We start from the raw sequence: 25227 nt of genomic DNA on the forward strand, positions 1-25227 counted from the left end.
ATAGAATAAGAGTCAAACAAAGGAACCTTTTATCTGTTGTCTGTAATTTTGATGTTTTTAGTCATTATGATTCATTCTTTCTTCACATTGTGGTGAAATACCCATAACATGGAAGTCGTCATTTAAGGACTCATTGGCATTAGGAACATTCACAGTGCTGTGTAACCATCACCACTGTCTATTTCTAGAACTTTCTCACCATTTGAAACAGAAACTCTACCAGCTAAATAATAGCTCCCTATTCCTCCTCTCCCAGTCCCTGGTAACCTTTATTCCACCTTCTGTCTCAAGAAATTAGGCTAGTCTACATACCTCATAAACAGGAATTGGACAGTATTTTGTCCTTTTCTGTCTGGCTTATTTCTCTTAGTGTAATGCATTCTAGGTTCATCTATGTTGTATCATCCACCAGAATTTTATTCCTTTCTATAGCCGAATAGTATTCCATGGCGCATGTATACTGTATTTATTCATCTGTTGATGGACATTTGGGTTGTTCCCACCTTCTGGCTGTTGTGAATGGTGCCCTGTGAACGAGGGGCTACAAGAAAGTGTTTGAGTCCCTGCTTTCTACTGGAATTCCTGGATCATACAGTAACGTTGTGTTTAACTTTTTGAGGAACACTTAATCTGTTTTTCACAGCAACTGCCGCATCTTACATTCCCCCCAGCAGCGCACGACCTCTCCAGTATCCCTGCATCCTGGCCAACAGTTGATACTTTCTGGTTTTTTGATAGTCATCCTCGTGGATGTGAATTGGTATCTCATTGTGGTTTTGGTTTGCATTTCACTAATGACTAATGATGTTGGACATCATTTAATGTGCTTATTGGCGATTTGTGTATCTTCTTTAGAGAAATGTTTATTCCAGTCCTTCATGCATATTTGAATTAGGTTGTTGGCTTTTTGGTGTTTGAGTCATGAGTTCTTTCTATATTTTGTCTCAATCACTTATCAAATATATGGCTTACTAATACTCTCATTCTGTTGGTTGTCCTTTTAGCCTCTTTTTTTAATTCCTCTTTCCCTTGGTTTATTGTATTTATTTGTTTCGCTGTGCCGGGTCTTTGTCACTGGACGCATGGGCTTCCTCTAGTTGGGGGAGTGGGACCTCCTCTCTAGTTTGGGTGCCCGGCCTTCTCGTGGAGCACGGGCTCCAGGGCGTGAGGGCTTCAGTAGTTGCTGCCCCCGGCTCTGGAGTGTGGGCTCAGTAGTCGTGGTGCATGGACTTAGTTGCTCCAAGGCGTGTGGGATCTTCCCAGATCAGGGATTGAACCCATGTCTCCTGCACTGGCAAGAGGATTCTTTACCACCGAGCCACCAGGGAAGCCCTGCTTTTATCCTCTTGATAGTGTTCCTTGATGCACAAAATTTTAAAAATTTTGATGAAGTTCAATTTATCTTTTTTTTTTTTCTCTTTTGTTGCCCGTGTTTTGGTGTCATGGTTATGAAGTCATTGTTAAGTTGAAGGTCAAAAAGATTTCCATCTATGTTTTTCTAAGATTTTTATAGTTTTAGCTCGTGAGGTTAGGTGCTAGATCCATTTTGAGTTAATTTTTGTATATGATATGAGCTGCTACTGCTAAGTCGCTTCAGTCATGTCCAACTCTGTGCGACCCCATAGATGGCAGCCCACCAGGCTCCTCCGTCCATGGGATTTTCCAGGCAAGAGTAACTGGAGTGGGGTGCCATTGCCTTCTCCAATATGACATGAGGTAAGGGTCCAAATTCATTGTTTTGCATGTGGATAGCCAGTTTTTCCAACATCTTTTGTTGCAAAGACTGTCCTTACTCCACTAAAGGGCCTCGGCATCCTTGTCAAAAGCCAATGAACCGTATATATCTAAGCGTGTCTCTCTGGTCTCTGTGGTCTGCTCCCTTGGTTTATGCATTTGGCCTTGTTACCGGCACCACACTGTTTTTACTATAACTTTGCAGCAAGTTTTGAAATCAGGAAGTGTCTTACAACTTCTTTCCTCTCTTTCAAGATTATTTTGCCTCTTTGGAGTCCCTGGAGATACCGTGTAAATTTTAAGATGCGTTTTTCTATTTCTGCCAAGAGTGCTGTTGGGATTTTGATAGAGGTGGCACTGAAGCTGTAGCTAGATCACTTCGGATAGTATTGACATCTTAACAGTGTTGTCTTCCAGTCTGTGAACATGGGATGTCTTCTTTAATATTTCTCAGCAGTGCTTTGTAGTTTAATTAATTTCCTTTAAAATATTTTCTATTTGTTCTTCCTGCTTAAGCCATTAATAATAGCTGACATGTGTTGACGGACCAGAAGCCAGTGACAAACGTCTGGTATGCAGGTTAACCCATGCTTGCATATCAGTAAACTTTGATTCCAATTTCATTTCTTGACCCAGGCTTTGGGTATCATTGCTTTCCTCACCTGAGAGGTTCCTGGCTCCTTTCCAGGGCTACGTGTAACTTAACTAGTTTGACAGTTTTGGTTTCTCCTTTCAAAGAACGTAGAAGGACCATAAATCGTTGATAGATACAACAACAGGTGTTCTTCTGTTCCATCGTGGAGCCACTCACTTTGGCATCTCAGTTTAGACCTTCTTCGTGTCAAATGCAATCATTTTCTCATTGCTAAGGTGATCATAGTATTTAAAGAACAAAAATTCAGCCAGTTCATTTGAAGATCTAATTGGCTTTACTAAGTAAGTTATTCATGAATCAGGCAGCTTCCTGTCCAGCAAGTAGAGAGGTGCCCGGAGGAGCTGTATGAAATGGAAGGGTTTCATAAGCAGAAGGAGGGTGGGGCAAGGAAGTTATTTGCAAAAGTAGGGATTATTTCAGGCCAGGACTACTACTTCTGGGGGAAGGAAATGGCAGGGGTCTTAGCCTTGCAGGCCACCTCCTTGGTGCTGACCCAGAAACCCCAGATTGGCTGATTCTCATCACCTGGGGAAGGTGGGCCAGGTGTGAACTCTAGGTTTGGCGTCATGGGCTGTAGCACAAGTGACAGATGACTAACCCGCAGTTTTCTCTATCACGGTGTGTTCCCGATTTCTAATCTAGCTCTGACGGTCTATCTTGATTATCCCATTTTCTGGATTTTTGGTTCTGTACCCAAAGTTGCCGGTCACATTTAGTTACCTGAAGCTCACACCACGATCAGAATCTTGGGCTGTTTTTTCTTATTCTTTGACTGCACCTTGACTTTCTAATATTCTATCAGATTTAAGAATTTCATATCTTTTATGGAAAGAAACTAAAAGAAATACCTTCCAGTGACATGGGTTTTATATATGTATAAATATCTATATTTATATATAATAAACATATTGTATAATATAGTATTTATATTATATATTTATATATGATAAATATATATATATATACACACACTCTGAAACTCATGACTTTTTTTCATTGAAAGGGAATGAATGGTTCTGCAGTGTCAAAGAGTCAAGAATTTCCAGTTAGCTGTGTGTTTGAAAAAGTGAAAATGTTAGTTGCTCAATCGTGTTTGCAACCCCATGGACGGTAGCCCACCAGGCTCCTCTGTCCATGGGATTCTCCAGGCAAGAATTCTGAAGTGGATAGCCATTCCCTTCTCCAGGGGGGTCTTCCCAACCTAGGGATCCAACCTGGGTTTCTTGCATTGCAGGCAGATTCTTTATCATCTGGGCCACCAGGGAAGCCCATGCTGCTGCTGCTGCTGTTAAGTCGCTTCAGTCGTGTCCAACTCTGTGTGACCCCATAGACAGCAGCCCACCAGGCTCCCTCGTCCCCGGGATTCTCCAGTCAAGAACACTGGAGTGGGTTGCCATTGCCTTCTCCAGGGAAGCCCATACTGGTGTCTAAATGAGACGGTTCCTAGCCTGTTCCTGGATAGGTTGTTTTTCCCACAGCAGCTTTCTTTCACTGATTCATTCATTCAATCATAAGAACATAACATTTAAAAATAAATAATCCACCAAAATTTAAGATGTTTAAACAGAGTTCAAGCAGTTTCATTACATTGATGTCAAGCTTCTGATTAGATATTTGACTTTAAATTGCTTTTTTGTCATCTCTGAAATAATGGTTATATTTTTTCAGCTTTCTTTTCTAAAATTTAAATGTTTTACTAAAAATTAAATAACCATAGGATAGATATCTGTAATTTTTCTTATCCCATTGAAATGCTGATTTGGAATTCTAGGTGCTGGGGAATTTTGATTCAGCCAGAGAGTAAAGGTACTTCTGTAGATTAACACCAATGCTGCGTGGACATGAAATATTGCCGTTAAAAGAGATTTAGGTTTAGAAAAAACTGCTACAGCCAAATGAAGTTAAACCAATCCAGATGTAAATCTGAGCTTCCCACTCTGCAACCTTAACTAGCGCTTCTGATTTTCAGTCCTCTCGTGTCTTGTCCTCTTGTATCAGCCACTAACATCTTATCTTTGTTTCTTTTTTTTTTTAATTGGTGTATAACTGCTTACAGTGTGTTAGTTTCTGCTGTACAGTGTTACGAATCAACCGTATATATGCGTACATCCCCTCCCCCTTGGGCCTCCCTCCCACCTGTGCCCTCCCAGCCCTCTAGGCCATGGCAGAGCGCAGAGCTGAGCTCCCTGTGCACTTCAGCAGGTCCCCTCTAGCTGTCTGTCTGCACATGTATATATACGTGTGTATACGGCAGTGCTAATCTCTCAATTCATGCCACCCTCTCCCTCCCCCACTGTGCCCCCAAGTCCGTTTGCTGCGTCTGCGTCTCCGTCCCTACCTTGGAAATAGATTCATTTGTGCCATTTTTCTGGATGCCACCTATAGACGTTAATATGCAGTATTTGTTTTTCTCTTTCTGCCTTCACTCTGTTTGACACACTCTAGGTCCATCCACATCTTGTTAATGTTTTAAGATATTAGTAGTATGATAGGTTTGGGCTTTGCTACATCATACATTTTGGTTTGGGTTTTTTTCTGTCCCCCGTGTCCTTATAGGTGAAAAGTTTGGAGAAAAACCTGATTAGATATGGAGAAGATATGTCTTGCATAATAATACGAGACATTTTACAGAAAAAGTAAACGTGTTAATTGTTCTCTATATGACGTGTGAGTCTGCAATTACATTGAGTCTCCAAGGCACTAGGCCTGTGGGTTTCATCATTTGCTAGTTAAACTCGGTCAGTGCGCTCAGAATGGCCTGGAATGTTCAGTCCTGCAGCTGAAATACCGGTGTTGGCCGTCATCTCTGCTTCTCACGTTACCAGGAGTCTGGGTCAAAAGTTAGATCGAGAAGGAAAACTGATTCATCAGACAGTGTTTTATATTGAAACTTTACTATGTTTTTCTTCAACAGAAATGCACATCAAAATATTCACCCAGAAAACCAAGAGCTAGTGAGGGTGCTTCGGGAACAGCTTCAAACAGAACAGGTACTGTCGTGACACAAGTCTGCGCGTTTGTGTGAGGAGGGCGTAGTCTTACTCCTTTTGCGGAGGAAATAGTGATGAAATATCAGTAAATTCCTTCCACAGAAGCATAGGCTTCTCTCCTGCTTGGAGTTAGTTACCTTTCGTTATCCTATTAATTGTACAGTTTCAGATTAGGCAAATGATTAGCCTTAATCTAATTTAAGATATTTACATGTGCTAATTTTAATTTGCTTTAAAAGACAGCAGTTTCCTATTTAACTGATAAGGAGAAAAAAATCACTGTCTCATTGACTTTAATGAAATGTGGTGGAAAAACTACTCTTTCTAAAATACATTCCCCTAAGACCTTCAAATAAATGACTCTAACAGGTGGGTTTTTTTCCTTTTTTTTTTTTTCCTTCTCTGGTCAAAATGAACAAAACTAGCTAGACAGAGAGGAGAACTCTCCTCTGCCTCGTCTTTGTTTTGAGCTGTATGGACTCACCAAGAACCAGAAATATATTTCATGAAGGCTGGGTTAAGTAGGATATTATACACCTTCATGGGGCTTCCCGGGTGGCCTTGCCAGTGCCCGAGTTGTTAAGAGACGTGGGTTTGATCCCTGGGTCGGGAAGACCCCCTGGAGGAGGGCATGGCAACCCATTCCAGTATTCTTGCCTGGAGAATCCCATGGACAGAGAAGCCTGGTGGGCTACCGTCCATAGGGTCGCAAAGAGTCAGACACAACTGAAGTGACTAAAGCACAGCACACCTTCATCTGACATAGCGAACATCAAAAAAAAAAAAAAAAAATTAAAAATTGATTGCCTACCCACCAATCCAACTTTAATTCCAAAGAGAGTTTTTATGATATATCCATTTACCTCTTATTTATTAACCATCTACCATATGCCAAATATTGTTCCAGGCATGGGAAATTCATTCATGAACTAAATGGACAAGAATTCTTGCTCCATAGAACTTGAATCCATTGACACAGAAATAGTGTAAACAGATTCGTAGTATTGTGTTCTAGAGCTCTTGTTATCAATAATTCACGCAGGGATGGCGTTTTATAATTTACAAAGTGATTTCACATATAACTATGTCATTTAATCTCCAAACATGTCACACGGTCAGGGATGTGTGAATGAAACAGATGTTAGAAATAGAAGAAAGTGAACACTTGGAGAGTTGCTTGGCCTACCGGATTCTTCACCCAATGAAGGCTTCAGCTCAGCCTGCAGAGTAATTCAGAATAACTTAACTCTTTCTAATAGAGTAACTCCAGAGTTAGTCCAGGTTTTCATCTTTAGACTGTGTTCAGGAAGAAACGTAGAGCCCGTGCAGGGTAAGGGGAACAACAGCGGAGGCTCGTGAGTTTATCAAACCTGTAAGACCCTAACCGAGTGCCCGTCGGAGATTTCGAGGATTACGCAGTCCTGACTGTATCCTCAAGTGTGCTTGAGCAAGCAGCTGATTTTGCAACGCCCGTGTGTGTCATGTCTCAACGTGTGCGCGTTTTTCTCGCCAGGATGCACCTGCTGCTGCCCGACAGCAGTTCTACACTGACATGTACTGTCCGATCTGCTTACACCAAGCTTCCCTCCCCGTGGAGACCAACTGTGGACATCTCTTTTGCGGTAAGCAAACGGTGCTGCTCCTCTGGGTAAAAGGGACTGTTTAGACCAAGACCTGTGTGTGTGTGTCTGCGTGTGAGCAGGAGTCCTAATTTTCTCTCCGCCACCGTCTGTATTTTTATGAGTAGGATGGATTGCTTCTGGGATCCTACTCACCTTGTCAGCAACTTTTATTGAGTGTCTGTGGGCTTAAAAAAAAAAAACCTAGTTATTCACCTCCCCAGTAAACAGCACTGTGTTTCTTTGAATAGTAAGTGTATCAGCACCACGAGGGAGTCGCTGAAGCCCTCTTCTCATCACCTTTCGGGTGTCTTCGTTTGTTACTTCTTTCCAAAGGGTCAGCAAGGGTCTTCTCTCAGGGACCTTGCCCGAGACCTTTCCTTGGCTCTGCTACCCCTTTCTCACTCTGAGTCGATACAAAGGTTCTTCCCTCTGTTCCTGCATGACCCCCCCAGAGGCTCGGTAACCCTGGAGCATGTGGAGGAACGAGAGGAGACGCTGATGTCACCCTTAGTATCAGGGTGGGTGCTGTCTACCCCTGGGTGTTCTTCCCGACCTTCCAGAAAGAGTTCATCAAGAGCAGCGGGGTATCCTGTAGCTGTTTGCTGGCTGTGGTCACAGGAGATGGGGGAAGTTCAGTTATTCCGTGCCTGCTGTGTGCTGGACACAACATACCCGCATCTCCTCCAAGGCCACAGACGAGGAGACTGAGGTGTAGCTGTGCTGAGGTTTGGCAAAGGGCATCCCAGCTGCAGGTGGACAGAGCTCGGTTTTAAACCCGGTCTAATGTCAAAGCCAGGGCCGAATTCTGCATGATCGCTGGTTTATACCGCGACTCTCTACTTAAGGTTTCTGTCATCACTAGACCTGATTTTTATTGAGACTGTTTCCGTTTGAACCAAGATAGGGTTCTGATGGCTCCCAGGCTGTACCCAGTTTCTGCGTCCAGACTGATTAAAACTGTAGTGTACGTTGATCTGCGTATTGCCCTCGCCCCTTTGTATCTTTTGTCTGAGATTCAGAATTCTGAGGTATACCGTGTTCCTCTTGATGCTGTTGGGGGTGAAGTAGAATCTGGAGCCTGTCCAGGTGACGCAGGGTTCTCTGTACCTCGTGCTCCTTCCGGTAGTGCTTGCCAGACCCATTATTGCCTCATCCGTTAATTTCAGCCTCTTCCCTCAAGTTTTAGCCTCAAGGAGCTACCGAATTGTAAACCACTATTTCAGTGTGTATCCTTAGTTATCTGTTGGAAATGCTGGTGAGCAGCAAAGTAATGCACAATCGGAGGGGTGGGGGAAATTAAACGGTCATCACAGAAAACAGCTGCTCCCTGCTCGGAGCTCTGGTCGCTGGTCCTTGTCAGCTGGAGCCCCTCGCTGAGTCTGGCCGTGGCCCCGGCCACGTTGATGTCACCACATTGACACATTGACCACATTGATGTCCTCTTGCCCAGGACCCCAGGCCAGCCTGGGAATCTGGGAGGTCTGGCTGGCTAGACGGAGTCTGTTTGCCAGGCTGGGCCCTGGCGATTCACTGAGCAGATAACCCGGCTGTGCTATGCGCTTGGTTTTTACCTCTGGGTCTGAGGTAATAGGTTAGACTCCTCCTCTTACCCTGCTCTACTTGTTGGACAGATTTATTTACTGTCTGTGGGTCCAAAGGTTAAAAAAAGAGAAAAAAACAGCACCTAGTTATTCAGCCTCACAGAAAACAGGAAATGTGTTGCTTGGAACAGCAGTTCAAGGATGTTGGTATGAGGTGAGGGCACTTCCGCTCAGCTCCGTGTGTGAACTACAGTTCTGAGCCTTGACAGAGCCAAGGACACCAGCAGCCCCCCACGTCCCCTTCCTTGCATTTGTAACCCACGTTATTGTATTTAATTCTCCGGCGATCTTGTGGGGTCTCATTTCCATTTTACAAAATAAGCAGATCCGCAGAGATGGTGGCCTAACTTCAGGCCATTGAGTCATCTCTCCCGTCATCCAGTTGAGGTGGATCGCCCTTTATTTATTTTTTAACTTTTTTTTTTTTTAATGTGGACTATTTTTGAAGTCTTGGTTGAGTTTGTTACAATATAGCTCCTGTGGTGTACGTTCTGGGTCTTTTTGGCTGTTAGGCATGTGGCCAATCCTCCCTAGCCAGGGTTTGAACCCGCACCCTCTGCAGTGGAAGGTGAAATCTTACCCTCTGGACCACAGGGACGTCCCGGATCTCCCGTTTAAAGAGGGGAAATGTTGAGGAAGCAAGAAAAAGCATCAGGCACATCCCAGCAGATGTGTGTGAACCGAGTGTCTGATTAGTTGGCCCATAGTTTTCCAGTGTCGGCGAGCAGCCGTTACGTAACGTGCAAACAAGGACGCCTACGTTCCAGTTTGTGGAAATAAGATTAAATCAGTCAACATGTGTCAAAGCACACTGGACTTTCTGGGTGAAAAGGTACTAGATAGATCTGAGGCGTCATTACTGATGGTGGAAATACTCACAGATTATGATCCTTTGCTTTCACGTAGATTCCATATGACATTAGATTGCTCAGGGTATTTAGTAAATATTATCTAACACAGCACTCAGAGCAGAAGATCCCAGATACAGGCGGTTTGTCATTTAAATTCATCTTTACATTGTTGAGCCAGTTTCCCCCACAGTCACTAACATCCAGGTGGGCCAGCCGTGGCTTCAGCCATTGGCTTGCTCACCAGGCCCCTCAGGTACCACTGTTTCTGCCTCTGGCACGTACTCTTTTCTTATTGTAAAACCTGAAGCATCCTCCCCTCCTGTGTTCTGCCGAACTAAATCTTACCAATCCCACAAAGTTGGGTTCAAATTCTGTATTCCTTCTGTATCGAAAGTTAACATGACACAGTTCAGGATTTAACGACCTTCTGATTGATTTGAGTGTGTTGCCTTGGTATCCTCAGTCTGCTTGTCAGCGCTCGCTCTGAATTGTGGACATGTGGTTGATCTGGAAGAATCAGAACAAGGAACACAGAGGGCTAAGCTGGGTGGCTAAGGTGAGAGGAAGAAAAAGAAGACTTTAGCAGAAACCAGGAAGCACTTAGTTGAGATGCACAGTGGAACCTGGACAGTCTGAGAAACGGGAGCCTGCAGAGAAGAACATGAACTGGCTCCGTAAACGTCAGCCAGTGTTAAAAAATGTTCCTTCTTCGTTTGGTACTAGTCTGAGCTTCAGTTCACATACACGGAGCTCAGTGACCACCACTTTTTAGAGTCTGTAAATCCTCCCGTTAGGCTGTTTACCTGTTTCACTGCTCGTTGACACCTTCAAGCAGAGAAGTCCAATCCATCCAGTATAAAAACTGACTCAATTACTTAACTGAATTATGAACTTTATTTGGGCAGGAAGCATGTAATCTTTGTATCCTTTGGTTTCTAATTCATATTACCTAATTACTGTTCCTTAAGCATCTTGGTTTTCTAAACTTTTAAAAATATGGAACTTGTGTTTTTAGAACATATGCATCACATTTGGAATGGAAAGTTGACACTGATTTGTCAGTTATCATGTTTCCAATCATGTTCATTTATTTATTTTGCATAAGAAATGCAATAATTTCTGTTAAGCCTTATAGCACTGAAGCAGTTTATGCTTGCTTTTTTTTAAATTGGAGGATAATTGCTTTACAACGTTATATTGGTTTCTGCTATTCAACAGCGTGAGTCAGCCGTATAGATACATGTGTTTCCTCCCTTCTGAGCCTCCTGCCTTCCCCTCATCACACCCCACGAGGTCCTCACAGAGCACCGAGCTGGGTCCCCTGTGATTCCAGCAGTTTTCCTCTCGCTGTCGCGCTCGCACATGTGCTGTGTATATGTCAGTGCCGCTGTCTCAACTGGGCCCATCCTTCCCACGCCGTGCCCACGGGTCACTTCTCTACGTCTGCATCTCTGTTCCTGCCCTGCATGTAGGTTCATCAGTACCATTTTTCTAGATTCCATATATATGTATTAATAGACGATCTTTGTCTTTTTTACTTACTTCACTATGTATAACAGACTCAAGGTTCATCCACCTCACTAGAACTGACTCAAATGTAATATTCCATTGTATATATGTATATACCACAGCTTCTTTATCTATTCGTCTGTTGATGGACATCTAAGTTGCTTCCATGTCCTAGCTGTTGTAAATAGTGCTGCTCTGATCGTGGGGTTACATGTGTCATTTTCAATTATGATTTCCCTAGGGTATACCCCCAGTAGTGGGATTGCTGGGTCATATGGTAGTTTTATTCCTAGTTTTTTGTTTGTTTGTTTTTTTAAGCAGTCTTTATACTGTTCTCCATAGAAGCTGTATCAATTTACCTTCCCACCAACAGTGCAAGAGGGTTCCCTTTCCCCCACCTCCTCACCTGCATTAAATGTTTGTAGTTTTTTTGATGATGACTGTTCTGACTGGTATGAGGTAATACCTCACAGTAGTTTTGATTTGCATTTCTCTTAATAATGAGTGATGTTGAGCATCTTTTCATGTGTTTGTTGGCCATCTGTATATATTTCTTTGGAGAAGTGTCTGTTTAGATCTTCCTCCCATGTTTTGATTGGGTTCGTTTTTCTGATACTGAGCTGCATGAGCTGCTTGTATGTTTTGTAGAGCAATCATCAGTTGCTTCGTTTGCAATTATTTTCTCCTGTTCTGAAGGTTTTCTTTTCCTCTTGCTGTGCAAAAGCTTTTATGTTTAACTAGGTCCCATTGGTTTATTTTTGTCTTTATTTCTATTACTCTAGGAGGTGGGTCAAAGAGGACTTGTTGCAATTTATGTCAGAGTGTTCTGCCTATGTTTTCCTCTAAGAGTTTTATAGGTTCTGGCTTCATGCTTGCTTTTGATTGTAAAAATGCTTGTATCATAGCTTGTAATTTAAATTAAAATATATTTCAGTGGCTAGGAATTGTTATTAGATTTGAATTTGCCTGAAGAGTTGGTTGGATGAAGTAAAAAACATTCTAAAGTAGGTGATGTTGTTAAAATATTTCAAATATATGAAACTTTCTTGGGATATATGGACTTAACAACGTCACTTTTGATGTTTTCTTCCCATTAGGTACCTGCATTGTTGCATACTGGAGATACGGTTCGTGGCTTGGGGCCATCAGTTGTCCAATCTGTAGACAAACGGTAATGTTGGTGTCCAGAAAACATCATTTACACAAGTCCATTTTATAAATTGGGCTTCCCTGTGGCTCAGCTGGTTAAGAATTGCCTGCAATGCAGGAGACCCCAGTTCAATTCCTGGGTTGAGAAGATCTGCTGGAGAAAGCATCAGCTACCCACTGCAGTATTCTTGGGCTTCCTTGGTATCTCAGCTGGTAAAGAATCTGCCTTCAGTGTGGGAGACCTGGGCTCGAGCCCCAGGTTGGGAAGATCCCCTGGAGAAGGGAAAGGCTACCCACTCCAGTATCATTATCTGGAGAATTCTATGGACTGTATAGTCCATGGGGTCATAAAGAGTCGGACACGATTATATAGTTTCTGTATCTGACTCTTGAATTATTCTTATATTTTTAACAGGACTTCATTTATCCAAAGCTTCTGTGATGTTTCTCCATTGTTTTTTTTTTAATGTCTATAAGATGCCCCAAAGAAGGGAATTCCCTTTGATATCCCTTTAGTTGTTGTGAGACAAAAAACTGGTAAATGAGCCCCCAACCCCGCACTCCAAATCCTAAGAAGTCTTTGCTGTAACTCCAGCAAAGGAATAACTGAACTAGCAATCAGGCTTAAGCAAATATTCCCCACATAGACCTCTTTTGAAAAAAAACTGGTTTTTGGTTGTACTTTATTTTTCATCTCCCCTTCCATGGTGAGGATCCAGATAGCTTTAAATGATGAACAATACTTTTTAAAAAAAGTCTCTTTTGGCAACAACAACCACATTGCATTATCAGAACAGATTAGACCATCCTAGTTGATATAGAAGCTACATCAGGAGGAAGGCTTTTATAAACACATATTTAAGGCGGAAATGTTAGGACACATGAGATGCGCCAAATGGTCTCCATTCCTTTGACACACCAGAGATACAAAATACTGAAAGCTCTGAGAAACTGAAGTTCTTTGTTTTAAAATTAATAAATATAGCAAAGTGGGGTGTTCTATCAGTTGTACATGGTTTTTCAAATTTTCCTTTATTTAATTTTTCATTTAAAATACATGCCTGAAAATGAGTCCTGAACGCATGGGAGGTCTTCCAGGGCAAATGGAAGTCCTGACTAGGACAAAGAGCTTCCAAGTCGAGCAGCCCGACTTGAGCGCCTCCATTTGCTCCCTCTGGCAGCCCCACTGAGACAGGAAAGGCGTCAACCCAGAGAGACCACAGAACAGAACCAGAGAAGGAGCAACAGGTTTCCAAAAATTCTTTGCCAACTCTAACGGACGCGCAGAAAAGCACACAGAATAAAGCACAGCTCACTGGCGGACCACAAAGCCACACCTGAGTAGCCAACAAAGGTCCATCCAGCCAAGGCTGTGGTTTTCCCAGTGGTCATGTATGGATGTGAGAGTTGGACCATAAAGAAAGCTAAGCACCGAAGAATTGATGCTTTTGAACTGTGGTGTTAGAGAAGACTCTTGAGAGTCCCTTGGACTGCAAGGAGATCCAGCCAGTCTATTCTAAAGGAAATTAGTCCTGAATATTCATTGGAAGGATTGATGCTGAAACTGAAACTCCAGTACTTTGGCCACCTGATGTGAAGAACTGACTCATTGGAAAAGACCCTGATGCTGGGAAAAATTGAAGGCAGGAGAAGGGGATGAGATGGTTGGATGGCATCACCAACTTGATGGACATGAGTTTGGGTAAACTCCGGGAGTTGGTGATGGACAGGGAGGCCTGGCATGCTGCAATCCATGGGGTCGCAAAGAGTCAGACGCGACCGAGCGACTGAACTGAACAGAGTAACCACCGCCTCGATGAAGAACTGGAGACTGGCTACAGCCCCAGAAGCCTCTGCAGTACCTCGTCCAAGTCTCTGCCCCACCCTGGCCACCTTTCTCTCCTAGAGGTGACCACCATGTGACTGTCAGGACTGCTGTTCTAACTACCCTAATAGTCCTAATCTGGACCAGCCTAATTGGACTATGCTAACAGTCCAGTTTCCTTGATTTTCTTTATAGTTTGATTGCCTCAGCGTGCTCGTCTAGATTACTGTTTCATTTTGCCTGATTCTTGGACGTTGTATAAATAAAGCCATATAGAATGTATTGTGAAACACAAACACACAGAAACGTACACACACGTGTGTGCCTCTGAGCCGCCGTTCTGGCTTATCCATTCCCCACCATCACCTCTTTCATTTTTGTTCAGAGAGACAGAGGTTCAAGGCCTTCTCTCCTTTCCTTCTTGCCTCTTCACCTCCAGATTCTGCCTCTGTCGCCCTTTTTGCCATGTGATTAGGAGAAAAGTGATTTTTTGGTCCCACCTCTCCGGCTGATTTCACAAGGGGGTCGACGCGGAAGCTTCCCTGCTGGTGCACCTCTCATCTCTGCCAGCAACACAGAGGCCAGGCCAAAGGTCTGCACCGAAGACTAGTTCCAGCACCTGTTCTCTCTTCCTGCCACCCCCGTGGCTTTTCATAAGGCATATGTATATTCGCATCCTTTGGACCACACCTACGTTGACCAGAGGCTAGAAGGTGGAGTTACGGTTCTTGTAATATGGTAGCTTGTAGGTTCCCCAACTGCAGAGGAAGCGGCCCCTTCATCTCCCTGCCTGACTGCCTGCTTCACTGGGGATCACACACAAGCTGCTGCCCGTGACTGCAGCGGGCTCACACATTTCCCTGGGTGTGCACACGCTGCCCGTGACTGCAGCGGGCTCACACATTTCCCCTGGGTGTGCACACTTGACACACCAGCGGTCCAGCCATGTTCCTCGGACAAGCCGGCGTGTCAGGCGTTCTAGACACCCCAGGCAGAGGAAGTCCTTGCCCTCTGGACCATTGTAACAGTTAGCCCAGTGCTTTATGACCCCTGCGTTCAAGCCTGCCTCCCCTTCTGTCCAGGGGACTGTGAGCACCAGGGGCAAGGCCACATCTTCCCTTTTTCGTGTGTATCTAGCATTTAGCACAGTGCCTCGCCCAGAGTAAGTGTTAGCTGCTCAGAGTCCGACTCTTTGCAACCCTGTGGACTATAGTCCATCTAGCTCCTCCGTCCATGGGATTTCCCAGGCAAGAATACTGGAGTGGGTTGCCATTCCCTTCCCCAGGGGATCTTCCTGACCCAGGGATCGAACGCAGGTCTCCTGCATCACAGCGGATTCTTCACTGTCTGAGCCAGCAGGGAAGCCCGGCCCAGAGCAGGTGCTCAGTTAATGTTCAGTGAAGAATTGACCGTATTAACAAGCGCCTGCAGCTGCTGTTCCTGTCGCCTGCTGCTCTCTCAGTGGCTCCTGTGTTTTGCTGCTTGGGAAGCATCTGAGCAGTCAAGTCCTGGTTCTGTAGCTGAGCTGAGGAAGGGTCAAAAACACAGCAAGATGCTTGAAACCCAGATCTATCCTGACCGCTTCCCATTTCTCTGGGAGCTCTTACATTTTAAGTGTACTTGTTTTTGAGGTTCCATCATCTTCAGATTACCCAAGTGTAGCCCCGGGACATTTGTGATCCTCCTCACCTCTCCACAGAGGAAACAGGGTTAAATGTAGTACTTTATACAAGAGTGTCAAGAATTATCTTTTTGATCATAGTAGAGACGGGTGTAGTAACCTCATGTCTGTATTGTGGTTGGTGGCATTCAAAGATAATTCAGATGCCGGTGGGGATAAGGAGTCATGATTTTAATTGAAGATGAAATCCCTAATTTTTCTCTCTCAAAATAATAAGTATATATATTTTTTATGTCACTTTGCTCCTGAGTATTTTCTCATCATTCTCATATCTTCAAATATCTGTTAGCCCAAAGAGAGAACCACTGACTTGCTCCCTGGTGTGGATTGAAAAGCCTTTGAACCATTGTTCATTTTATTTTACAGGAGTGCAAACAACATTTTGAATTGGATTTTATTGTAAGGAAACAATAACTTACTTTCCTCTCCTGTGTGGCCTTTGTTAAAAGCAATGAGCGAAATCTAAATTCAGAAACTTACCTCATTTTACTGAATACTAACACAAGATGAAAAAAATTAATGCTTCAGAAAGGTGTGCCAACCTTTTTTTTTTTTTTCCTGTAATCTCCAGGTGACTTTACTGCTACCAGTATTTGGTGAAAATGACCAGTCTCAGGATGTTGTCTCATTGCATCAGGATATCAGTGATTATAACCGGAGATTCTCAGGGCAGCCCAGATCTGTAAGTAATGTTGCAGTGGGTGCAGAGTTAGAGTGCAGGGATACTTGTCTTTTGTGAAGTGAGATTTACCAGTAAATACTCTCTAGCTGTGAAAAGTCTGGATGTGTTGGGTAAATCCTTCACCTTCATCATTGTTGTTACAGCAACTGGTTTACAGCTCTCCCAAGGACTAGTTTTCTTATCTTTTAAAAATGGCATTATAAAACTTGTTAAGAAAGTGACACCGGCCAATAAAAAAAGCAATAGAAAACATTGGAGGGAAAGGTAAAATTATCAGACTCTTACATGATTCTAAAATAGGGGTTGTTTATGGGAAACTTAGAACTTCTGGAGGGAGTTTTACAGTCGTGTTTCCTCTGTTTATTTACCCTGTTTGAATTGTTTCCTTAAGTAATCCTAAGTTTTGAGGGTTTTGTATGGCAGGTATTTAAAAGCATTCAATTTTTAAAAGCAATAGTGTTAATTCTACAGCTGCCCCTCCTCCCCCCAAAAGGCACCTGATAGATTAAAAACTCACAGTTTACTGACTCATCCCAGTGTTCTCCAAATGCAACAGAGGATTCTAGAAGTGCATGTGTGACTGAATATGTACTTCGAAACCCAGAACACACTCAGTACAAACCCATACGGGAAGCTTTAGGCGCCGACGTCCACCTGCTCGGTGAGCATCCCAGCGGGATGTTCCTGGCGTCTCAGCCACGAGACATAACGTGAAGGGCATTGCCCAGAACGCATGTCCCTCTGCTTGTCTCCTGGCTGACTTCTCATCCTTCAGGTTGTCCCTAAACAGACATTCCTCAGAGAGGCTGTCCCTCATCAACCAGGGTGGTCTCTGTCCTCGGCCTCCGACCTTGTTCACTACCATTCTCTCAGGACACGGTTTCACAAGGGTGAGGGCCGTGTTTATTCAGTCACTACTGTAGTCTCAGTGCCTGGGATACGGTCAGCCTTACTGTCTGTAGAACTTCATTCAGTTCAGTTCAGTCGCTCAGTCATGTCTGACTCTTTGCAACCCCATGGACTGCAGCATGGCCTCCCTGTCCATCACCAGCTCCCGGAGTTCACTCAAACTCATGTCCATCGAGTCGGTGATGCCATCCAGCCATCTCATGCTCTGTCATCCCCTTCTCCTCCTGCCCCCAATCCCTCCCAGCATCAGGGTCTTTTCCAATGAGTCACCTCTTCGCATGAGGTGGCCAAAGTATTGGAGTTTCAGCTTCAGCATCAGTCCTTCCAATGAATACCCAGGACTTACCTCCTTTAGAATGGACTGGTTGGATCTCCTTGCAGTCCAAGGGACTCTCAAGAGTCTTCTCCAACACCACAGTTCAAAAGCATCAATTCTTTGGCACTCAGCTTTCTTTATGGTCCAACTCTCAAATCCATACATGACCACTGGAAAAACCATAGCTTTGACTAGATGGACCTTGTTGGCAAAGTAATGTCTCTGCTGTTTAATATGCTGTCTAACTCAGAGAAGGCAATGGCACCCCACTCCAGTACTCTTGCCTGGAAGATCCCATGGACGGAGGAGCCTTGTAGGCTGCAGTCCATGGGGTCACTCAGGGTCGGACACAACTGAGCACCTTCACTTTCACTTTTCACTTTCCTGCATTGGAGAAAGAAATGGCAACCCACTCCAGTGTTCTTGCCTGGAGGATCCCATGGACAGAGAAACTTGGTAGGCTACAGTCCATGGGGTTGCACAGTCGGACACGACTGAAGCAACTTAGCTTAGCAGCACATAACTTACCGTTATCCTTAAGATAGAAATGATACTGCACCTCTGTATTAAACATCTGTGTAGACTTGTGCTCCCACGTACGTACTGTTCCTCATTTGTGATGGCAGGTACATTTAAAGGCATACATACAGTTTGCCTGTTGTGGATGGTGATGGGCCAGTCTTTTAGACGTCTAAGCTGCAAGAAAAGCTTGACCAGGTCACTACTGTCCTCCTTGGGTATTTAAAAGGGAGCCTCTTCTGCTGTTTTTTATCCAGCAATTTTCTTACATACCCTCCAGAGGCATCTTAGGACAATTCTTTGAAAATCAGTGTTTCAAATTCAGTAACTACCACGGAGGTTAAAGAAATTCATTTAAAGATACTTACCGATATTTTAAAGTGTGAAGCATACCATTGCTCAATTATTTTCTGTGTGTCAGATGTATACTTAATGAGTAAGAAAGCTTGGTGTGTGATGAAATTACAATTTAGTAAAGACATTTAGCTCTTAGTTTGATATTCTACCTCAGAGTTGGAGTCATACTGTGATTAATATACAAATATTTCTTTATGGCCAATTTCATATTTTCTTGTCTAATTACTACAGATTTTGTGTAAATGAGAACTGAGCAAAATAGCTCTGATAAAGGACAGAGAAGTATTCAAAGGATGTATCAGCTGGTCATTAGAATATTTGAATTTATCATAGACCTTGTGAAAGCTGTATAGCTGTTTTGCTTTAAATATTAGTTTCTTCCATAGAGAACAGAAAATTGACATAGGAAGTGGTTCTAAAAAACACCATTCCTGTTTTTTTGTGATCAATTTTCCAAAAGGAGTTATAAGATTTTATCTAGTGGGGTTTTTAAAACTGTTCTCTCATCACTAGCTCAGTTCTTCCCATTTTCATCTCCATTTCCCTCTCAACTTAGATGGCACTTGTTAGACAAATAAAATACATACTTAGTGTTGGATTTATGATATTTATGCAGATGGTTAGCAGTAGGTGAACTGTGGGCAGTGGAATGACCACAGGAAGTGACGTACTTCCCCTGGCCAGTTTGCCTTGCATCTCCCAGCCCCTCAGAAATGGGACCTCAAGGGAGTGACTGAAGAGTGCCTCGTCACTACACAGGACCTTGCGGGTCGCGCAGTCAGCCAGCAGCTGCACAGAGCAAGTGACAAGTCTGCAGTCAGATAGTCAGCTGACTTGCACTAGGCGATACAAATAGGCATGGGTACTTTTCTTTTTGAAACAACTTTATTTGCATGTGATTTACATGCCATAAAGCATACCTGTTTCAAGTATTTAATTCAGTGGTTTTCAGTATATTTACAGAGCAAATATAATCTAATTTTTAGTCTGTATATATTCAGAAAAATAATCATTTCCAGATAAGGGTAAGGCCTGGCATTCCAAAAATCATTGTGGCAATTAGTAATTCACTTAAACTCAAGTTCAACAGAATAAACATCCTAAGAAGGAAATCAATTTCATTGATACTCTTAGATGGTCAAAGCCATCCAAGTTGATGTGTCTGGTATATTTATATAATATATATATATACTTATATGTTCTATATATATTGTCTGGCAATTTATAAAGGTCTTTTATAACAATATCTTTTCTAGTTCTTAATATTCCTTGTGGCATATACTCAGATGCTGACTTATCTCGAGTAGGTTAAACAACTTTCCTCAAGGTCACCTGGCTAATAAGGGATTGAGTTTGAGTTCAAACCCAGATCTGTCCAACCTTAAAGTTGAGACTTGAGCTCAAACCTCAGCTTAATGCTACACACAGGTTCTTCGTTAGTTTATTTTACTAACTCAAAGTAGAGATAACTTGAATTTTGTTTTATTAATACTGTATCCTGTAGTTTAAGTTTGTTGATACTTTAGTTGCTTTTCAGTTATCTGTAATAAGACCTATTTTATAAAAACCTAGTAATCAAAGAACTATTTTTTAAATAAAATAAGTAGAAAATACAGTATTCCATCTTTATGTGAAACTCCTTAATTTATGTTAATAACTGTCTGCACGTTTTAAGAAAATTGTATTATTTTGAAGTCTGACACCTTGCATACCAAATCATAATATTTGTTCTTCTTCTACCAGATTATGGAAAGAATTATGGACCTCCCCACTTTACTGAGGCATGCATTCAGAGAGATGTTTTCAGTCGGGGGCCTTTTCTGGATGTTCCGTATCAGGATAATACTTTGTTTGATGGGAGCGTTTTTCTATCTTATATCACCTCTAGATTTTGTACCCGAAGCCTTGTTTGGAATTCTCGGCTTTCTCGATGATTTCTTTGTCATCTTTTTGTTGCTCATCTACATCTCTATTATGTATCGAGAAGTAATAACACAGAGACTAAACAGATGAAAAAACATGAGTTTACTAAAACATCTGAGCTGATGTATAACATCAGACAAAAGGACCATGGCAGTATGAAGCATCTGAATATTATCTGATGAGCTTAAAACCACTTTATGACAAACATTTGATTATCATTTGGCAAATACCTAGCAATATATGACTGGAATTTTTACATGTTGCAGATTCTAATATTAAGGTTAGAATTAGAATGATTTACAACTGTATCTCGAGTCTCTGTTGTCTATAAACTCTGTGGAAAAATATGGAATTACATAAAATGGGATGCTTATTTTTCTTGTATCTTCTCCACCCACCCCAAATTACTCAGATTAATTGAATGTTTAGTGGGATATTGTCAGATGTAAAGTTTATCAGATTCATCCTTCTCGGTGAGTACCTACATGATAATATACTGCTATGAGCCTCACCAAAATATTTTTGTTACAATAAAATATTGTACAATATTGGGGAAAAGTAAGTGTTTCTTTGAGTACTAGCTAACTTTTGTGCATTTGAAGCAGTTCTGCTTTTCCACTCCAATATAATTCTTTGTTATCATCTAAAAGTGAAAGAAGAAACTTGAACTTTGTTAATTTGATTTCATTATCTTGGTTTACAGAACACTTAATCAATAGAAGAATTAACAAACTGTAAGATATTTGTCTCCAGTCAGCACACTTGATACTCTGTTACGGCATTTCTGTAAGAGTTTGGTCCTTTTATAGGAATAGCATTTAAAAGTTTCAATAACTTCTAAAGGGAATTTTGTTTTTCAGGAACCTGGGTGATACAGCAGACACATGGCAGCTCAGTGCCTCCCTCGGGAAAGTGGTTCTCATGACTGTGAGCACCAAAGACCTTAGGAGGGGACTCTTTCCTGCTTTGTGTTAGTTGCTCGGTCGTGTCCAACTTTCTGTGACCCCATGGACTGTAGCCCAACAGGCTCCTCTGTCCATGGGATTCTCCAGGCAAGAATACTGGAGTGGGTAGCCATTCCCTTCTCCAGAGGATCTTCCCAACCTAAAGATACAACCTGGGTCTCTTGAATTGCAGGTGATTCTTTACCGCCTGAGCCACTAGGAATGATTATAGGAGGGTACTAGGAGCACGATTTAAATCTGACGAGAGAAATTAACAGTGGGCTGTAGCAACAGGTTGACAGATTTGGTTATTTTTCTGTCAGAAAACTGTTGTAATACTGTTCCTAGATGGCAGGATGTAGCCCAGATTCATCAGGCCTCATGCAGAAGGCAGTGAGTACGGGAGTTATCTCGGTGTTTGGATGGCTACCGCATAAGTCGCTAAGCTCTCCTCTGCAGTTTTCTGTTTGCAAAGAATCAAAACCACAAGTATTATGGCATCTGAAGTCCCTCGGCTGGCACTGCTCGTGGATGTCCTGGGCTACAGGGTGGTCTCTGATCCCCCGGGCTTGGGCAGTGTCAGCTCTCCCCCTGCAGTCCCTGCTGGTCTTCCTGTCCACCCACACGTCAGGGGGCCTCACTGTGGACAGACGGGGAGAAACGTAGATTAGTCCCAGTCTCTCAGGTGAGCCAGGTGCTGTCAACTCATGAGATACTGAATGGTGATACGTCAACGACAGCGTCTTGTCATTTGGGCCTAAGACCAAGCTGCTGCTTGTCAGAGAGGAAAACAGAATTCTTAAGTACAGCACATTGTATTTAAAGCAATTTCTTGCACACTTTTCACTTTACCCTCAAGACAGTTATGTGAAGGAGGCAGGGCATTACCTTCCTCTTCACAGATAAAACTCCTGTAGATGCAGATGAAAGGGTTTTATTTTGTCTGAAGCCAGGCGCAAGTAAGTGACTGCACTGGTATCAGATGCTTGGGATTCCTACATGGGGAGAAACTGGGATCCTTTGGAAGATGTTTGGAACATACGTAGGAATAGGAAAGGTCTAGAAAGATGACAAATCACAGCTACAAGAATCCCGATTCTACAGTTGCCAGTCTACCTCTCACAGGGTAGCACATTTCACAGGGAAACATTTCAGCTGCACTGACTTGAAAAGCAGCGAGGAGGAGTTTGTTACACACCATTTACTAGTCTCAAAACGCATTTCCTAACAACTACACATTCGGTGTGGGGCTACAGCCATGTCATTTTTGAAAGGATTTCATTTTCTGTGCATGTGTTCTGCTTCAAGTGCCACACTTACCGCGCTTTTATTGTAATATCTGGAATTCCTTCTACAGCTTTCCTGGTAGAGCTGTATTGTACCAACTTTTGTAACATACAACACTGTGTGAAGTCTTCCTAAAGTGAAAAGGGGACATGCGGGCATCTCCGAATTCTAGACCTGTTTATTATGTCACCTTTATTGATCACTGATGATAAATGTAAAGGGATCTGAGTATATAAAGCAGGTAGAGTCAATCAGTATTTTAAACATAGTAGTACTTCTGTGATTCCGAGTTAGAGCTTATAAATCAAAGCAACAATTTGGATTTTTATAAACAATAATACTGTAACTTTCACAAAAACAGATGGTCCAACCCCACGAGCAGATGATAACTTGGGCAGCTCTGTGGGGCGCGAGACGGAGGAAACAGTTGTCTAACTGCCCACCAGACCAGTGGTTCCAGCGACCACCGTTCTCAGCACCTGAAAGCAAGCAGCACAGGAGAGGGCAGTGTTGGTCCCTGTGCTGTGCAGATACCTACCTCACAGAGTTGTTTCAGAGGACTGACAGTTTGGTTCAAACTTTGTGATTTAAGAGTTTGTCAAGCAGTTATTCTTTTGAATAAAAGCAACATATGTAAAACTTAAGGGTGGCTGTTCCTGTCTGGTTTCTTTGATGCTGTTTGCTTTAATTTCAGAACTCCTGAAATAGCATTTAGTATAATGGTTGCGATGACTTTCTTTTTCACCAATTTTGCTTTGATATTTAAAAATGTTTAAACATAGAAATGTTTTTGAGGAATTTTAATCTGGGCAATCTATATTAATTCTAGACAGTTAAGGGTGAAATTGCAATTAGAGTTAAGACTTGTAACCTGATTCCCACCCCATGAGTGTGTATCTTACTGAAATTGTATGGTTGATAAATGAGTGAGGCATAGGAAAGGGCACTCAAGGTGTTCAGGCCCTAAGACCTAAGAGTCTCCCCAGAGCAGGCGGGTGGGCTTTAGGGGCTGCTGACAGGAGGTGATCCTGTCGCAGAGGTACAGTCGCTGGGCTTTTGTTGTAGCATCAGAACCAGACCACCATCGCGGTGTCCGTGCCTGTTCTGAGCATGGACTTCTTGACTGCAAGCACGTCTGAGATGCCGTCAGTCACCGTCTCCTCCATCCACTGCCGCCCGTCTCGTCCCAGTCCAGACGGGGCACCAGGGCAGTACACCGCCATCAGACGGCACTGAGCCTATCTCAACGCTGTCCTTTTCCTTCCAGACTCTCACCTCCTGAGGGGAAGGTCGTATGTGACACTGAAGAGGGCTAAACGCTAAATAAAGATGTTTCAGTTATAGCTAACAGTTTAGATTTTAATTAATTTCAAAACAAAATTTAAAAATAACTACTTAAAAATATCTAATAATTCACATCAAAACATTCACTCTGCTAATCAGTCTTACAGAAAACCTATAATTTGTATCTACATGAAAATCTTGTTTCACGAATCCTAGAATGTCAGAGCTATAAGGGACCTTAGAAACTGATGAATTTTTGTGTTTTCTCTGTGAAAATCAGATAGAAACTACGGGTAGCTCACCAGCTACACAGAGGTATAGTTTTGCTTCATTTTCAGGGGATTCAAAGAGCTGACCATTCATGGATTCCAAATTAAGAATTGTTCAGTCCTACAACCTCCCCCTACAGATGAAAAGAATGAGGCCCAGAGGGAATGAATGTGGCAGTATTTTAATATAAAAACTATAGAAAAAGTAGCCTAGCTGGATAGAAACTAAAACCTAAACTATTAGAGATCAGTAATAGCTTTAGCCTTCTCCAACAGTAAAACAAGTGGCTTATTTTTCTTCAGTGTACCCTTCTAGAAAAACTGAGACAAAACTTACCCTTTTCAGCTTAAGGGGTAAATTTTCTTTGTTCCTTAAAAGAATGTTCTATTAGTAAATGAATTAGCCTCTTAAGACTTTGAAGAACATCAATTAACAGTATCCTTCAGTTTATCACTATTTTCTTAGATGGTCATATAAAGCTATGCATGTATTCACCTTTGATATTTATTGAAGGGGTCAAATGAGATCATATGACCATACAAACAGCTTTCTCTTAAAAAAGAGGGGGGGGCAGTTTTGCCTATCTTGTGTGGCCCTTGTTTGCTTAATAAGCTATTTTATTGAAGTCGAACCAACACCAAACATAAGTCATCAGGGTCAGATGATGCCTTAGGACGTGAACACACCGTTCAACCATCACTTCAGTCAACAGAGGCGTCACCACCATCCTGTAATTCCCTTCGTGTGCCTGATTTCTTCAACATTATAAGAACTGTCCATGTGGTGGGGCTGCTTTATTTTGCTTGCCATATAGTTTTCCATTTATGACTGTGCCACAACTTATTCAACTATTAATAGACATTTGGGTGGCTTCCATTAACATTTTTATGTTTTTTTGGTGTATTTTATTTTTTAATTTAAATTTATTAAGAAATAAGAAAAAAGTCAAATAAATAACCTAACTCTACATCTCCATTAACATTTTTAAAAAGCAGACAATCATCTTTGAAAGTATGATGAAGTCTTTGAAAGACTTCTCGAAGTCATCCCTTGACAAGTAAGGAACAGTTAATCCTAGCCTTAGGACATGTTAAGAAATGGACAGAGTAATAAAAGCTG

The 25227-nt window shown here is 42.4% G+C and overlaps 1 protein-coding gene across 4 annotated transcripts in view; it reads left to right on the plus strand.

Annotated features, from left to right (window-relative positions):
• Positions 1 to 23198, plus strand: part of RNF170 (ring finger protein 170) — a 33541-nt gene extending 10343 nt beyond the window's left edge. For 3 of the 4 annotated variants that reach the window (XM_055566983.1, XM_055566985.1, XM_055566982.1), the window contains exons 3-7: positions 5304 to 5379; positions 6893 to 7001; positions 12060 to 12133; positions 16189 to 16299; positions 20144 to 20871. In XM_055566983.1, coding sequence (XP_055422958.1) covers positions 5304 to 5379; positions 6893 to 7001; positions 12060 to 12133; positions 16189 to 16299; positions 20144 to 20413 — 640 coding nt within the window. In that variant the 3' untranslated portion in view covers positions 20414 to 20871. Of the gene's footprint in view, positions 1 to 5303; positions 5380 to 6892; positions 7002 to 12059; positions 12134 to 16188; positions 16300 to 20143; positions 20872 to 22915 lie in introns of those variants that run through there. The other variant, XM_055566984.1, reaches the window with a different exon arrangement.
• The last annotated feature ends 2029 nt before the right edge of the window (positions 23199 to 25227 follow it).

This window comes from Bubalus kerabau, chromosome 2 (assembly GCF_029407905.1).
Source record: "Bubalus kerabau isolate K-KA32 ecotype Philippines breed swamp buffalo chromosome 2, PCC_UOA_SB_1v2, whole genome shotgun sequence".
NCBI lineage: Eukaryota > Metazoa > Chordata > Mammalia > Artiodactyla > Bovidae > Bubalus > Bubalus kerabau.